The sequence below is a fragment of the Cupressus sempervirens genome, chromosome 2, assembly GCF_028749045.1.
Source record: "Cupressus sempervirens isolate cs-2001-9-10 chromosome 2, ASM2874904v1, whole genome shotgun sequence".
Classification (NCBI taxonomy): domain Eukaryota; kingdom Viridiplantae; phylum Streptophyta; class Pinopsida; order Cupressales; family Cupressaceae; genus Cupressus; species Cupressus sempervirens.
Genome location: NC_143119.1, coordinates 646954652 through 646973450, shown reverse-complemented (window position 1 = coordinate 646973450; position 18799 = coordinate 646954652). Strand labels below are relative to the sequence as shown.

Here is an 18799-nt window from a genome sequence, read left to right as displayed (position 1 = left end):
TTTATCAATGAGCTGTACCTTTCAATTCTATTCTCATTGTATTAGTTTGTTAGTTTAACTTTCTATATCCCAAACTACCAGGGAGAGAATTGGTCATGTTATTCTTATTTTTTCACATAGTTTCCTTTCATGGCGCAACACATTGCGTGATCTTCTGTGCAGCCTTGTGCAGTCATACATTTTATTGGATTTCTTATACCCAATTCTTGAGAGTAAAACTAGGAGTGGTCTCAGTATATCGAGTAGCAACAGGAACTGTGTGGGTTTGAGTCCGAATTGTAATAGTTAATGATGTATGAGTGCCCATTAGGATTGGCCCGATTTCCTGAACTCAAACACTTATGCAAGCAGAAAAAAATCGTTCCATTTCAATCTGTGCCATTTTCCTCTACTCTTGTTTCTTTTGCAATGCTTTCTAAGAGTGGTTGATTTCATGCAATACTTGAGGAATTTTGGTTGAATATGTTCATGTCATGGCTCACAATTCTTGTGAGACAATATTTTAATTTGTCAATGACACATTTTCAAAATACTTTCTTTTTCTCAATAAAGGTATGAGCTCTGTGTTTTCTTTTGTTGATTGGCATATTATGGGAAGAGATCTTCCAAATATTTGTCAGTTTGGAAAGTTTTTCAAATCTCAATTGAATGATGTCAGTCTCTGTCTAAATTTTTATTTGCAATTGTCAAAGAGTAAAAGTTGGCAGTGTCAACTTTGAAGTAGTGATATATTTAAATTTGTTCTTTTAAGAGACAAACTTCAGTGGCCAGCCTGTTTTACTGACTGATTTGTCCTCTCCCAGTTTTTCTATTTTGATTCCATTACTGACCAAACGGATCCTTATTTTAGCCTTATGTATGACGCCTTTAATGATTTTTTCTTAATTTCTAATCACCAAGGTGTCAATTTCATGGAGTTTTGCAAAGCAATAACCATCACTTATGATATATATGCAGCAACAGATTCTGAAATGACCATACCATTAAGGTAGGGCATCCAGCAATAGCCACTTTGAGGAGGCCAACTTCTCCATGCCACTTTGAGGGGGCAATCCTCTCAATAGATTATGGCATCCAATAACAATCTTCAAAATTCTTTCCACTTGGGAAGCCCTTACGATATATAGTCATGCTAAAGACAATTACTACTATCCCATGTATGTGGGATGAATACTTTATGCTAACTAGCTAGTAGGATTGGAATTGTAAAAACCGGAATGAACAGAATTATGGATTGCATTATTGCATTAACAATGAGCTCTTAAATAGAGTTTACAGAGGCCAATATTAGCGTGAAGGAAAAAGCAAGGTTATCTTAATAAAGATAGTGTCTATAAATAGAACTAAAGAGCAAACTAAAAAGAAAGCCAAAATGAGCATTAACCAGAACTAGCTAAATATAGCGCGATACTAAAAATATTCTAATACCCTCCCTTAATGGTCATTCTCTCAACCACCCTGCAGAAGATAATATGTCTTGTAGATACAAATGTGATAGAACAGTCTGCTGCTACTGAAACCCTCCTTATATCTGCAGAATGGCAATGCCCAAGTGTAGCTAGAAAAAAATGGGGAAGGTGGTCCCCTTCATTAAAATTGTTTATAACAGGAGAGTAGAACATGTCACAGGCTCTTCCACTGACCCTCCCATAATTTAAAAAACTGCTGACCAGAAGTCATCACAAAAAACGCTCAACTGATGTTCGATAACTGAACTGTTCTTTCTTAGAAACAGAGGTATATACAGAGAACAACTAGTGCAATTTTGAGGAAAAACTGGCAAATCCTCCAAACTTTGCAGATGAGCATGATGGCCCAAAACAGATTGCAAGATACAATTGTTTTAAGATTACAAAACATTGTTTTTCGGAGAAAACAATAAAAACCCTGAAATAACATCCCACACAAACTTGACATATTTCAGAAACCAGAAATGATTTTCGAAGAGAAAAATGGACAAAATCCAAACACAAATTTTGAGGTGAAAAATTGATCAAAACAAAACAAAAGCAAAGATACGGATCAAAGAATAAAAAATTCCATTTTTAAAGAAAAATAATAAAACCCAGCTGAATTTTTAAAGAGAGAAAATTATGAAAACCCACCATAAATTTTTAAGGTAAAAAATTATAAAAACCAAACTGAATCCTTTTAAGGGGAAAATCTATGAAAACCCAACCGATAGGAAAAAATGATTAAAACCCAACAAATAAGTTAAGGAAAGAATTATTAAAACCCTCCCGGAATTTCTTAATTTTTTAAGGTAAAAAATAAATAAGCCCATCAGATAATTTTTGGTAATTAGAAAACCCTAATGTTGAATTTGGGAAAAAAATTCCGGATTTAGGGTTGCATCAAAAGAATGGAGGCTGCCTAGGAATAAAATTGCTGATAATCTCAAAAAAAACTGTCAAAAAAACTTCAGAAAGGCAGATTGATGTGGCAGTGAAAATCCTGAAAAAAAATCTTCAAAGACTGAAAACCTGCCAAATTTGCTGGTCTGAAAACCAGAATAGCCAAAAAATAATAACTGAAACTTCTGTAAAAATTTCACTAAGAAATTTTTAGAATGATAATTTTTTTCAAATATTAAAAGCTTCCGAAATCTTCAACTCTCCCATAAGGGAATCAGGCATAGACCCACTTTGATACCATGAAAAAATGTTTGAATGTGCCTCCAATAAATTGTGGCACCAAAAAAAACAAAAATTGCGGGTCTTCTTATGGAAAAAAACAAGCGTTGAGTATGTAGTAAAAACCCCAGTCAGGTTTTAAACAGAGGTTGCAAATAATGATTTTGAATTTCACCTTTTTGAAAAATTATTTTCTTGAAAAATAATCCAGATCAGAAGAGTGCAATTTTTTTTGAAACCCCATCAACCGCTCTGATACAATGAAATTGTATCTCTTATCCAACTGAAAGAAATCTTCAAACCATTCTATACATTTATCCTTCAAATCTAACCATGCATCTATTACATTTTCATGTCAATCCTCTTCTTGGCTTCAAGAGCATGATGGAATGCAGAATTCGAAGCTGAGCAGAAAATGAAGGTTAAAGGGCAAATCAGTGAGCAGATTTTAGGCTTAGACACTCTACCATTGATAATTGCATCTCCCTCAAGCACTTTGTTTACCGTACTGGGTAAAGAAAATAATGCATACAGACAATAGATGAGATTAGCAGATAAGAAGAGCAAAACTCCTTATTATATTCGTATACGCCAAGATATTACATTATGCTTATGATGCTGATGCTTACAATGATCCCGAAGGGAGATATAAATACTATTTGAGGAACCTTCCCGAAGGTATCCGTTAGCCACATACAACATGTCGACTACAATAATAGAACCTTCTAGATACATCCCGATACATGTTGGCCTGACGGCATACATCCCGATACACTGACGAAAACCTTCTGATACCTTGTCGGGAATCTCCTGATGCACCGTCGGGAACCTCCTGATACTTGGTCAGGAACATCCCGATACACTGTTTCCTGACGACATCATCCCCCCCAAAAAGAAAAGTCGTCTCCCGACGACTAGACAACAAAAAACCCACAACTAACCACATTATTCATAAAACAAAAAGAACATGGACTTATACATCATGAACCCGAAGGCTGTGTCTCTGACTGTGAAGACCGGTTGCGCCGAAGCTGATACACCTGATCTGTTCGAACCTTCAAATCTGCTTTGATCTGAGAGTTCTCTACCATTTCCTTCAACATCAATGCAACCTCCTAACACTCAGCTTCCTTCTGATCATGAGTTTGCTTCGCTAAGTCCTTCTCCTGAATTGCTTCTACCAAATGCTGCTCGGCTGCTGCTAGTTGCTGGTCCACTGTGGCTAATTGCTGCTCTGCTTGCTGCTTCCCTGTCTCCTCGAGTTGTGCTAACAGGGTTGTCCGCTCTGCTTCCCATGCAATTTGCTAGGTGGCAAGTCGGTTGGCCATCTCCTCTCGAGCCTTCTTGGCCGTCTCCCGAGCTTCCTGCCCAACCTTTGCTTGTCTTCTTTTTGTAAGCACCAACTCTGCCAGGAACTTGCTCTGTTCTGCCAAAATGAACATCCTTATCCTTCTCCTCCGCTACGGGTAGAGGGTCTATCACCTACACCCCTCCATCTACTTTCTTTGTTGCTGCAGCACTCTGATCCTCCATCCCCAGTACTGCGTGCCTGCAGTAGGTCCAGGTCTCATCAACTAGTTAGACTTCCCACAACTGATATCCGCCACGACTGGGGGTCTAGCGGGCATCGACCCTAGCGGGGTCCTGGGGCAGCGCCCTAGGTGCGCTCCAGGGCGGGATCGAGGGGCAGCGCCCCTCGTCGCCAAGACCAAATCAACACTCCGAAACCCACACAAAATTGCATGGAACACACTATTTTTGCGATTTCTTCTGATCACACACTCTTTCTGGCAACTGCTGATGCTTCCCCTTCCCTTTAGCATCATCCAATACTCATTCTGGACATTCATGATTTGTCGATATTTTTTTTTTAAAAAGAAACCCTCCTCTCACCCTTCTTCTAACTTGTGTATCGCCTTTCTGGAGGACTTTGCAATGTCGTACGATTCACTTCCTCACTGAACATCGTACTTTCATGACCTTTGTACGCAAGTCCTTCCAATACCTTACGCCGTACGGGGACATGGCTTCTGGAGGACGTGTTCATGTCGTACGGTATGCTGGCGAGTGAATGTCACACTTTGTTGTTTAGAAAAGGCCCTACGGGCTCAATGCCTGAACACTTAAAAATTGCATTTCAACTTGGAAAGCCGTACGGTGTTTTCATTTCCCTGCTCCTAATGCCGTACGATGACACACTTAGAATGCCGTACGGTAGCCCATCTCCATGCCATACGGTGTCCCTGCTTCAGGCCATACAGTGCAGACACTCTTCAAGCTGTACGGTGACACACTTAGAATGCCGTACGGTAGCCCATCTCCATGCTGTACGGTGACACACTTAGAATGCCATACAGTAGCCCATCTTCATGCTGTACAGTGTCCTTGCTTCAAACCGTACGGTGACCACTCCGTACTCCCCCCTGCGTTCGTACGGTGATACACTGCCAAGCCGTATGGTGATCATTTTCAAACTGAACATTGCAGACTAATGCATGACCCCCTTTGGGTGCTGTATGGTACTACTTTTTTTTTTGTAATGTTCAACTCTGTCTTTTAGCTATCTTACATATGTGCAGTAGTTACATATATACAGTATTGACAGTCGTTCTTTTCTCAGTTGTTCATCCATGGAGGTGCGTTATTCCTTCCATGGTAGACTTTTACTGCATCAGCTACTTTCTTCCCGTCGAGCGTCCATAATTTTATTGCTCTGTTATCGCCTACTTCTCGAATCTAATCTGACTCGACCCACTTAACCTTAAGCTTGCCTAGTTTGATCTTATTCCAACCGTCATACTTCAACACCCTCTGTCCGGGTTGAAACCTGTTCAATTTCAAGTGCTTATTGCGCCATGCTTTGCACCTGTTCTGTGTCACTTCCATCTCCCACTGTGCCAATAATTGCTTCTCCTCGAGCTTGTTCAATTTATATAGCCGCTCCCTTAAGCTTTCCATGTCGCCCAGTTTGTTCCCGAAGCTCGGTACCATGGACTCTGTCAGCTGCCCCTTCTGGCCGTCAATAACACCTCCACTCTGTACTGCTGCAACTTTTATTAAACCCTTCCTCTTTGTTTCATGTGCAGGCCGTACGATGTGTCTTCCTTGCTGCCGACACCTTTCTGCTGTATTTATTTCTTTTTGCACGGTCGTTCGGTGGAATCTTTCCTTCTTCTGGGTTCATACTATATGTTTTTTCCTTCAGCTTCAGCCGTAACCACTTTTCCTTCTTCCGCTTCTCTATATTCCTTCGAACATTCATTTCCTTCTTTCTTATCTTCATCGACCCTTAACATATTACAGCTTGGAAAGAGCTCGTAATCCTCCATCTGCCAGTGAAAAAGGCCATTCAACGAGTCCAGAGCATCCTCACTCAACCCTTCTTCCAGTCTCAATACTCCCTCTTCATCAGGTTCCATTCTCTTCTTCCCCTCGTCATCCTTTCCACCTTCGCCTACGGAATTCGACGACGCTGCCTCCTCACCTACCATTTGTGTGTGTAGATCAATGACGTATTTCCGCCCTTTGCTTTCAAGTGATAAAGTATTTTTCTTCCAATTGTGCTTCGCCTTGGCTTGTATCAGCCACCCCCGACCCAGAATGGCATTGTATCCTTTTCGCTTTAGTGGGATCACAATGAAATCCAACAGGAACGACTGTGTTCCAATCATCATTGGTTGGGCTGTCAGGATTCCCAATGGCTTGATTCCATGTTGGTCAGCTGTTAGTAGCTGGAAGGTAGGTGACCACAATGTCGGCTGTCCCAACTTTTTCCAAGTATCCTCTGGTAGCACATTGACACTGGACCCTCCGTCCACGATCGTGTCTGTTAGCACAGTCCTGAGAATGCCCATTTCGACAACTGTCGGATAGCGTCCAAATGAAAGAGCTAACAGCATCGGGTCTTTTGCACTTGCACCCCCTTGTTTCTCCTTTTCTTGCTTTGTTGGTTGCTTAGCAATCAAAACTATACTCGTGAGTGCCGTACGGAGTTGAGGCATAGTGAGCAATAGATCATTTATCCTGATGAGTACCTCAGCTTGCAATATTTGCCGTACAGTGTTCTATTTTGCGCAGTTCCGTACGGAGGTACCAGGCGTGTCCTTCAGGTGTGCCATTTTTGCCTGCGTTGCTCTCTGGATCTCTGCCCGTGCTTCCTCCAATCTCTTCTTTTCCTCCGTCGGATTGGGGTATAGTTTTGCCTGCTTCCGAGTGATTGTCAGAACTTCTTTCTCATCTGTCTCGATGGTAATCAAGTTTACTCTAGACTTCGGGCACTTAGCATCGTCATGATCGCCAGGTCCACACCATCGGCATAGCAACTTCGGTGTGTTCGCCATTATGCACTCTCGGGCGAAGTGACCCCACAGATTGCATGTGCGGCATTGGACTATCGGCTGGCCATTCGCATCATACTGGATTCGACTCCCGCCATTATTGTTGTCGCTATTGTTGTTGTTTTGACCGCACCGATTATTTCTGTATCCTCCCGACGTGGCACCCTCCGTACTGTTGTTCCCGCTCCCTCCAGACGTGGACGCTTCCTATGTCAAGAACACTTGTTGCGGTGTTCTTGTTTTCAGTTTGAAAGGGCATTCCTTTACTGAGTGTCCCAAAATTTGGCAAATCTCACAAGATTGATCTTTCGGGCAGGATCCCTTCGTATGGCCTTCTTTCTTGCACTCCGTGCACCATAGCTCATTGCCCTTAGTCTCCCTGTTCATGTTCTTGAATTCCTTCATCATCCGAATCATGTCCTTCTGAAGGGCACAGGCCTTCTTGCTGTTGCCCTCATCATCGCTGCTATCTTCTCTTGAAGACGTGTCGTCATCTGAATCGGATGAACTATTCTTCTTCTTCCTCTTCTTGGTCTTCTGCTCACTTTCTAAGTTCATTGCCCGGTTGTACGCTTCAATGTATGTCGATGGTGGCACGATCTTCATCTTCTTTCGCAACTTCGGGTGAAGGCCTTCAATGAACCATCTTTTCTGTAACCCATCAGTCGGCTTATTTTCCATCTTATTGATCAAGTCCTTCAACTTCCTCGCGAAGACTCGGACTGTTTCATTCTTCCCCTGCTTAGTATTGAATATCTCCGCTACAATTTCGTCATCCTTGCGCAAGATTTGAAATTCTGTGATAAACTCCTTTTTAATGTTATCCCAACTGTTTAACTTTTGTGGATTGGTATTAGTAAACCAATCAATTGCCACCCCCCGTAGGGTTGCCGGAAATTGCCTCATCTATTCGTTTGTATCCGTTATGCCATTGACCCTCCAAATTGTTTCACAGGTTCTACAATGTCGGATGGGATCAGCTGCTCCATCACCATCAAATTTAGGTAACTTCTCCTTTGGTCCCACCATCCTGACGCTTGGTATCTCGACACTCACGCTTGGTATCTCGACGCTCACACTTGGTATCTCGACGCTCACACTTGGTATCTTGGCAATTGTGCTGTTTGGTGAAAAAGGGTCTCCGTTAAGTGAATCTGTTCCTTCTGGAAGTGGATCCTGGACAAAGAGTTCACTCCACGCTCTTGCTCCTCCGGCACTCCGAGTCGTGCAAGTCGATTCGCTTCCGTCTGAATTGTCTTCCCTCGGCGAACACCAATTCAAAAACTCCTTCCTTGCCTCTTCCACCAACTCTACTCGCTGTCGAGTCTCCTCCAACAATGCTTCCGCGCTTCTGCGTCCATTGGCAGCAATCTTCTGGAACCTCCTTCTGCGTTTGGCTTGCTGCGCCAAAATTAGATCTCGGTGTGTTGTGTGTATTTCGTCCTTTTCCTTCTGCTTGTTCTTATTCTTGTTCAGCTGATTCGGCATTACTCTTCATTCGCCTGCCTTTCCAGGTCCATTGGGCAACAGCGCCAAATGTTTACCGTACTAGGTGAAGAAAATAATGCATACAGACAATAGATGAGATTAGCAGATAAGAATAGCAGAACTCATTATATTCGCATATGCCAAGATATTACATTATGCTTATGATGCTGATGCTTACAATGATCCCAAAGGGAGATATAAATACTATCCGAGGAACCTTCCCAAAGGTATCTGTCGGCCACATACAACATGTCGACTACAATAATAGAACCTTCCAGATACATTCCGATACATGTCGACCTGACGACATACATCTCGATACACTGACGGAAACCTTCCGATACCCCGTCGGGAACCTCCTGATGCACTGTTGGGAACCTCCCGATACACTGTTTCCTGACGACACACTTGATTGAAAAAAATGGGACAATCAAGGTGAGGAAGCTTATTGCTGTTTTGTGGAATTCAAGAAAGCATTTGATATGATGCCTAGAGTGTGGAATAGAATGGAATATTTAGGCATCCTTGTTGTACATAGAGCAGCTGTTTATAGGCTTTATGGGAAAGGTAGAGCTAAAATAAGAACAAGTGACAGTATGCTTTTAGTATTTTGGTAGTGACATTGGGTCAAATAGGGTTGCCTCCTATCTCCAATGCTATTTGGCCTATACATTGATAAGTTGGAAGCATGGTTAATAAGATAGATGGGGAAGGTATCCATTAAATAGGGTATGTGGTGAAGCTACTTTTATATGTTGACGATCTTATCTTAATTTTGGAAACAACTCATGGGTTGAGAGAGCCCTTGAATGCCTGAGAACACTTTTGTTAGGAGATTGGGATGCAAGTGAACATTTTCAAGACCAAAATAATGATTGTATCATTGAATAGAAAATTTAAGCAGATTATTTTTCTTTTTAAAAGGAGGCCACTAGAAATAGTGAAAGAATACAAATATTTTGGGATTGACTTCTACTATAAGCTTAGTTAGGAGACATGTAGAACAAAGAGAATACAAAAAGGTTGTAAGGCCTCATACCTACTTCAAAACAGGTGCAGGAAAGATGAACTTTGGGATTTGAAAACCAAGAAAACCCTTTTTGGCCTACTAGTCATGCCGGTTGTCCTCTAGTGGGGAAGCAACATGTCAAACTGCAATTGGAGACAGATTCATAAGAATCCAAAAACATTTAATCACATGCAATCTCAAAGCTAAAACCATAGTTCCTTATGAAATTCTTTTGGTTGAAGCAAGTTCTTTTCCTTTTGAAGCATTGGCGATAACTTGGTAAGCTATTTAAAAAAGGTTGAAAACATGGATGCCATTGGTGAACAAAAATGGTTGTGAAGGACACTCTGAACTATAGGAAGAAAACCTAGATGAAGCAATAATAAAAGGACAAACAAGTCAGGCATAAACTTTTAAGAATATGCTAAACACAAGTGAAGAAATAAAAAGGATGTGACTGAAAAATTCAGAACTGCCATGTGGACAAAGTAGATTGGACAAAAAAAGATTACTACATCAAAGAATCTAACCTAGTTGTGGAGCTTGGTGGAAAACTTGTTACAAGCTAGGTTTGTGGTTACACTAAAAGGTCGACTTGTCAATGTCCAATAGAACCACTAGACTTATAGAACACAGGAGGCGATTAAGCCATGTTAGTAATCTGAAAGAGGAACAGTGGCGGTTAGTCCGAAAATTCCAACCTCATTGTTACCCAAGGAGATTCGAACCTTTGACCAAGCTCTGATATTACTTGTTACAAGCTAGGGTTGTCGTTACACCAAAAGATAAACCTGTCAATGTTGATGCAACCTCTAGACTTATAGAACACAGGAGATAGTTAAGCCATGTCACAAATCCCGAAGGGGAACGTTGGCGGTTAGTCCAACAAAAACATGAGTAGGTGTTGCTATTAAAGGGGGAGTGATGTTGTTAGTTGCACAATTGAGGATGCAATCACACCACCATACTTGAGAGATGATGCAGGAGCATCTTGGATCACCCAAAACATATTTCTGTTTCTGTCTTTTAATAAGGGCTATTTTAGTACAAAGCTACTATTTGTGGAAACTTACTATTGTTAGTTAGTGGGTCATATGAGCTTAGAATGTTCTGATTTCATAGGTGGAGGTTCATCTTAGTTATTTCAGCTTGCTAGTCGAGCTTCATTGTCATACCATATGTATTGTAGAAGTTGTTAAGGTTTTTGGGTACAGAATCTTTGAACTCAATTTTGAAGGTCTAAAAGGCTCTAGAATGCGGTCAATCCTCGGCTAACTGGAGCTTACGCTAGTTAGGTAGTGTCGATCGGAGCTGCTGTTTTCGAAAAGTGGTCATAATAGCCAGTTGGAGTTGATTTGCAAAAGTTATGGTCTTCGGAAGTTTGGCTAACTAAAATTATAATTTGTAATTGTTTTGAGCTGATCTTATGTAATAAAGATGAAAATAATAGTTATTTGGGGGTTGGTTAGCCTCAAGAGTTAGGGCTAAATTTCTAGAACCTTCCCGGGCGATGGAAAATTGCCTATATAAGGAAGGCCTCTAGTGTTGTCTAGGTAGCTCGAGGTGGTAGTTTGTGGCTCTGTCTTGAAGAATTTTGTAAAGAAAGTGCTCATGTGGCTTTGCATATTGTATTTCTGAAAATTTGGAACTGTGTACTTATGGTGATAAAAGAAGCCCATTTTTTGTTCTTGTGAAAATTCTATTGTTTCTCTATCTTTGTTGTGTGTTTGCGGTATTAAGGGGAGCACCTTTCATCAGTGAGATTGGTAGATGGAAGCTACCCAAGGAAACTTGGGAAGGAAGAACTTGCATATTCTGCAATAAGGGAGTGGTAGAAACAAAATAACACTTCATCATGGAATGCACAACTTATGAGGATATCTATGTCTAGTACAAAAAGGGATTGAAGGTTGATGACATGCACCAACTATTTGAGTAAAAAAGATTAACCAGATGGTTAGCTTTCTTGTCAAAAGTAAAAGCAGGAAGATAGATCAAGGGAGTTGATGTTCTTGGTCCCATAGGCTGTTTGGTCTTGTGGACGACATTAAAATCTCTCATTTCATTTTATGTTTAGTGTGGAATTCTAAGTTGTGATTCATGGTCTTCCACAGTTGGCTTTTAATGTGGATGCAGTTTCTAAATAAAACGGATTTGTAAGTAGTGAATCTTGGTCTTCCATAGGTGATTTCTAGTGTGTTTGCTTGTAAAGAGCTTGTATTAGTTCTACTAGGTGCTTCGTATAGCTTGTATTGGTCTTATATTGATGCATGTATGGACATAATATTTGTAAATGATATTATATATATATATATATATATATAAAGACAAGGCTTATTCATTCCAGTTATAGAATAAAAGAGGGTATTTTACTTTGAGGAAGGCTTATTAATATTAATATTTCAGATCACAGGTGTCCCAATATCACATCTACTACTTTTTTGGTTGAAGGACATATTTTGATACACCGCTTATATATGTATTGAATAATTTTCCACTTTTATATAGCACTTTATCCTCTTTCAGTCGCTACTCAAGAACAAAGACACCACCATCACATAGAAGGAAGAACATTTCTTGCATTGATGAGATTGACTAAAGAACTACAAAACTGAATGCTGATAAAATATCACATAAATTACGAAGATTTGTCGAAACTTGACAAATGTTGATGAGTTTCTTCAATTTGCAGTAAGTTACAGTTCCTGAGCTGCCTGGATTTGTTTGGGTGTTAAACCAATTCAGAAGTGCAAGTCTTATCAGATCTGAGCAAGGTTCAGCTTCTCTTTTCAGAACTACATACTTTTAAATGGGAATAGGCAGTAAACTGCACTGCCATAACATTGAAACATGTTGGTATGATTTTTCACAAATATGATTTAATGAACTTAGGCCCTTAGGAATAGGAATCATTAAATCATGTTGCTATTTGAGATAAACTTCAGACCACCTCAGAGAAGGTTGATATTTGAAGTTAATCTTTAAAGGTACTGTTCTCAGTATCTACGAAAATTTTCAACTTTCTAATATGACTTCTGTTAAATATGGTAGACATCTACACCTTGTCAAAATATCCCATTCTATCATTTTTCGCAAACAAGTTCTTGAATGTGTAGATTTTCCTTCTCAAATTGGGCAAACTTTGTAGCACTAGCAGCTAATCAGAAATTTATAATTTTATTGAATTTATCTCACTTGATGAAAAAGGTCCTAAAGCTCTCTGTTCCTACTTTTAGAATGCAGAAAATATTGCATGATGTCAATTATAATATCCTTAGAAATATTTTCTGTCATCCATGTCATCTGCAAACAAATGCTTGTCTTTATCTCCATGATATGGATTAAATATTCTTCTTGCCAAGCTCCTTGACATTGATTTTTGTTCTGTGACTGGCATTTCCTGTATTTGGAATATTCAAGTAACTCGGTTTGATATTTTGGTTGAGAGCAACTGCTTTGAAAGTCAACAAATATTGTTTCTTAATGTTAATGTCTAAATTAAGTCTTGCACCTGGATTCCATTTTACAAGGGCTTCTTGACGTAATGATAAAATTGGAAGGGCAAACTGTTAAAACTGGCTCACATGTTTCTGTTTCATTACTGTCTTTCACATATAAGAAGTCAGGAAAGATTTTAAAACAAGAAATATCTAACTATACACATACCTTGTTGTTGATATTGAATTTACAGTCATTGATTCTATTTTGATGAAAAATTGTATCTGTGCTGCTTATTGTACATTAAGATTTTGTCAGGACAACTTAAGCTATTATTTGAGATACTTACATTTTACTTACTCTTGCTTCACAGAGTTTTCAGTAATCCAAATGTCAGTGTACACTTCAGCACTGGAGTAGTTGATGTGGTAAGCAACGATAGGGGCCAAATGTCTGGTGTTTTGTTGAAAGATATGAACACTGGTGAGCAGCGCATACTGGATGTCAAGGGTCTCTTTTATGGCATTGGGCATATGCCAAACAGCCAGCTCCTTGAAGATCAGGTTGAACTTGATGGTGCTGGCTATGTAATTGTGCAAAATGGTGGAGCTACTACTAATATTGAAGGGGTTTTTGCAGCAGGTGATTTGCAAGTGAGTTTCTAATAAACATTGAAATTAACTAATTTTGGTCATCGTTGATTAGCCATGTAATATCATTTTTAATATATTGACAGCATAAGAAAATTTAAAGTTTGCCCTGCGTTTCCAAGTATTTTTTAAGTTTGATTCTCTATTCGATTTTGGTGGAAGACTGGTTTCTGGCAAGATTAGGAACGTAAAGGCTTATTTTAAAGTGAAAGCAAAAGTTCTGGATGGAACATAATTTCCAAAGGGAAAAAACACATGACAAAACTGGTTTGCACATTCTCTGTTTGAATTAGCTAGAGTGATGTAATTCCATTCTACTAGTAAAATTATTCAATTGAAATTGCAGAAGATTGCAGAATATGAGAATAAGATCAATGCCTACTTTGAGAAAGTTAACGTCTACTTTGAGAAGTTAGTTGCTGACTTTCACTGAGTCCTTTTCCTGCCATTGTTGAAAGTCCAAGTTTTTGAGCTTCAGTTTGTTTTTCCTTCATGTTTACAAATTTTGATTGTTTGGGGAGTAAACTAACGTTAACTAAATTTATGGTAACAACAGTGCTAGAGTTTATTGTGAACCGGTTCCTGTTTTTTATTGCTTGGTAAATTGGTAAACAGTCATACATGTTGTCTTCTTTGCATGGGTGGAGTGCACTAGCAGTCTTATAATACTGTTTGGTGTAGAATCCAAGTTATTGGATTCAGCCAATTGACTCTGCCTATTTTCTGGGTCTGTTCAGGTTCAGATATGGGTCAGGACAGCCCTCTGTTTGCCCAGCTTCTGGTATACATGTGAGCAGAGATGCTAATTGTTTTTGATAAAGTTTTTTATTGGGGTTTTTAATTTGTCAAAGCTTTCCTCTTGCTGCCAAAATGTGAGCATCTACATACACTCTACCTCCAAAGAAATCTTTTGGGTGGCTGCCTTTTCAACTGGCTAATTTGTTGGAGCTGCAAGTTGTGAATGTGGTAGTTTATACTTTACAAGTGGCAAACCAAAGCTGAGTTGTCTTAAGTGAGAGACTGTCACAGGGAGGAATCTCAAGCGAGTGAGGCATGATTGTCTTGCATTTGCTGATTTCTAGGCCATAATTTAAGCAAATTAAACAATAGCTTTGGCCCCATTCTCAAAAAGGCTTGATCCCTCTCAAGAAATTAGTTTTTCTTGATCGCTCTCCTCCCATGGTACCATCAAAATATCTCTCCGTTATAAGAAGATTTCTATGGTGATCAACATAAGGTATTACTCTACTTCAAATATATGACATGGAAAATTAAACTCTCATTTGAAAACACGTGTTAATAAAGTAAGATTTTTTCTTACAAGTTTATATATATGTATTGTTGCCTAAATATTATGTAAGAAGTTGCGGGACACACTAATTACAAAATGAAGTATTTAGATGCAGTATGTGAGATATAATCTCTCCTTATTGCTGCTGACTCAACTAAGCAATAAATTCAAATTAATCTAAGATTGGATGTTGCACATATCACTTCCTTTTTTTCAGGAAGTATTTCCTCTTTCATAAATATGCACTTTACAAACTTGAGACCTTTGACAACTTCACTTTTAAGCTCTAATTGGAGCAATAATGCCAATAATCTTAAAATTAAGCGAAAGATTAATCTTTAAGACTTTAAGCATACCAGTAGACTAATAACTAAGGAATGTACATAAGCTCATAGACTCATACACTATCCTAAAATGATTTATGGCACAGCAATATGTTTAGTACAAAGATCATTGAACATAGAACTCCCTTTCTAACTTCTAATATCACAAAGAATCACAACTCAAAGACCATGTATTCACTTCTATGCAGCTCAACTTGAAAACTACAACGCAAAGTCTGTATGAAATCAAATTTAAAATTAATAACAACATAAGCAAATCATACACTTTTCTCAATAAATTCAAGGTGATATCCCTATTGCGATGTAAGTACACAACAATGATACAACAAGTTCCTCCAACACAGAGATTCAAAACACTTGCTCTTTTATTTACTTTGAAATCAGCCTGCACAAATAAAAACAAAGTTCGTATTTTGCACAATTTCATTAGAGTTTACTTGCAATGAATAATGATGTTTTTCAACACTGACCACCCTCTTTCTGTATAGTGAGGCTGTGAGAAAAAAGTGGAAAACTAGCTACTTACTGTTGACATACTCTACATTACAGTTGTATGTAATGTGACTACATGCAATGAGACTGTGCAATTGTAATTTTTCACTTTACATGTGATGTTACCACACGCAATCACAAATTTATGCTTTACATTCAATTTGTCAAAACTAAATTACAAAATGCATGATGGAAAGTAAAGTAAGTGTTTAACAAAATCCGACTCTTATTACATCATCCTCTTTAGATGTAGTTTGTCAAAACTAAATTACAAAAAGCACTATGAAAACTAAACTAAGTGTCTGACAACACACGACTCTTATAACATCATCCTCTATTAGAGAGGTCCTCTTGTTGCTAGATTGCTAGTGCGTGAAATCTTTGGATCACTGATTAGTCAGAGTGTTATTTTCTGCACTAGTCGATTAATTTGATGACATCGACTAATCACTGATTTTTATTCTAACCCATGGCTGAAAAATGTTCAAGATCCCTCTAATTGATATGCTACGACTTGCTTGGAGTCAGTCTTGAAAGCATTCTGCTATTTATGAAACTTGAATTTCATCATTTTCTCAGGCGTGGTGGTTGGTTCTTCTGACATTGATTGAGATTCTGTAGCACCGAGATTAAAAGACCAAAACAACATATTGTCAGAATTTGTTGATGTTAGTTCCATATTATTCTCCATGAATTTCATACTTTGATTTTGAAACTTGGTAGATTTCGAAAAAGTTGCTTTTTGTTGATCATGGCTGCAATTCGAAGCTAAGGTGCAAGTGAAGTTCAACATGCAACCAGGTAAATGTGAGCGTAGTTGGAATTATTGCATGTGATTGCACATGTGACTACATGTAACTGAACATGCAATTGTTGTAAAATTCCCCAAAATGCGAAAGGTATGGAGATTTCAAAGGTAATTGCACATAACAGTATATGTAATGGGTATTAAAAATCCCGATTTGGGAACATGGTAGATCTGAAACATGAATGCAAACAGTTTTTTAAGCTGTGATTGCATACAACATTACATGTAATGTTATATGCAGCCAGTATTAAAGCTCTTGTAATATGTAGTGTATAAGTATGCAAACAGAGTTACTGAATCACAACTACACTCCAAATTACATGTAATTGAGATGGAAGTTCTTATTTTCAAACAAAAAGGTATGTGTTTTATGTTTTACAAATACCCTTGTGATTGGAAAAGATACTACAGGCTGCAAATATATTTGTATTTCTATAAATGGAAGTGCCTGGTGTTTATCAGAAATTTGACTACAATGTCACAGCAAAATGAGTACTATTTTTTCAAAAACAGATACATGGATCATGATTGCATCGAGCCTCAAATATGATTGCAGTGTATAAACTAAGGGGAAACAAAACCCAAATGACTTCAAAAAATACACAAAGAGGGCTATAAAACACGTTTTTCACAAAACAGTGCAAATAAAACCCTAAATGCAGAGAAGAAATGGAGAAAGCTGGTTATATATCTACTTCTGCTGAATCAACAGGATCAACTGCTACGAATAAGAAGCAAAAATCGAACAAAAGCTTAACCCACCCGTTCGTTACCACACCTCTTGGCTCCTTGCTCCGCCAGCTGCCAGCCCTTTTTTTCTGTCAGGCGCGGCGCCGATTGATATTTAGAATTACTAAAATGATTGCAAATTCAAGCAAAAATGACTATGAGTTGGCAAAAATTACCATGAACTTCACAAAAAGAAAGAGGAAAAAGATAAAACAGTCATATACCTGATTAAGGCATGAAAAATTTGCAAAACCAATGGCTGAGCTGAAAATGCGATTGAAGGAAACTCAGAATAAACTCCAGAATAAAATGTGCAGAGGCAAAAACCATTTTCAATGAATCCCAAGGAGGAAACAAATTTGGAAAATTAATATAAACATGAGGAACTTGACGTTTTTGAAGCTCAACCAATGGTCTTTGAACTCAGAGTTTCGTTGCTCAGTACTTGACATTTTTCAAAACTCATGACTTTATTGACATTAATCCTTTGCATAGTTTGGCATTTTGAAGAAAGGTAACATTACATGTGATTGGGATTCAATCACATGTAATAATGTATGTTATAAAATATCCAAAGTCAAAAAATTGCCCGACGATTTAAAGTATTGGGGTTTCCATGTATTTTACATACATTTTGTAAATAACATTAAACACAATATGTAAAGTGAGATAAAAAGCCAGACCTAGAGTAGCGTGAAAGCTTTAATATGCTTTACATGATAAATTACATCCAATATAACATGCAATGACAAGTAAAAGATTCGCTTCTAAGTATTTTGGACTTTTTAATAGTATATTGCATGACATATTACATTTAATTAAACTTGTAATTGTGATAAAAATGTCCACTATTGAAGCATGACGGGGTTTTAATGATGAATTGTATATTATATCGTTATCCAATTTTTGAAACAAACCAATTTAAAACTTTCTGATCCTATTGTTCTATGCATGATAACCACTATGACTGGACTAATCTCTACAGTTGCATTCTTTTTTCTAACATTTCCGAATTAGTGGTGGAAAGAATCTGTTTATAATCATTGCCATGAAGATGTTGTAACAAGAATTGTGGAAAGCATAAGTTCAGATCTCACATATGCAACCAGAAATCTCACATATATTACATCCCCTATTATTAGTGCAAGCCACACAAGAGCATGGCCTCTCATTAAGATTTTGACTTCATGGAATAAATTTGTTGGAAAAACTCTTGAAACCTTAAAGCAAAAGCAATTGATGCGAGCGATGCCAAATTCCATAATCTTAGTCAGTGTTCTCTCGATACTAAAATGCGCCTTCTAAAAGGAGTGCTTCCCCAAGAGATACAAGGATTGCAAGGACTTTACAAAATGATGGCTGCATATGCCTTAATTACATAGAAGAACATTGACAGAAACTGTGAAGTCCAAAGCTTATTTTTGGATGATAACCAGTGAAATATTTTAGACTTAGTGCAGCAGACTTGCAACTATAAAGAACTTAAACAAAGGGGTTAATGAAGCTACGAAGACTTTGAACAAAGGAATTGCGGAGTTTTTTGTTATGGCAATTGATACCGAGGCTCTTGAGATCCTTCT

At 38.3% G+C, this 18799-nt stretch overlaps 1 protein-coding gene across 3 annotated transcripts in view; it reads left to right on the top strand.

The window, feature by feature from the left end:
- Positions 1–18799, top strand: part of LOC149575035 (thioredoxin reductase NTRC-like) — a 121427-nt gene that overhangs the window by 22245 nt on the left and 80383 nt on the right. For all 3 annotated transcript variants that reach the window (XM_089814896.1, XM_089814897.1, XM_089814898.1), the window contains exon 5: positions 13279–13558. In XM_089814896.1, coding sequence (XP_089671022.1) covers positions 13279–13558 — 280 coding nt within the window. The remainder of the gene's footprint in view (positions 1–13278; positions 13559–18799) is intronic.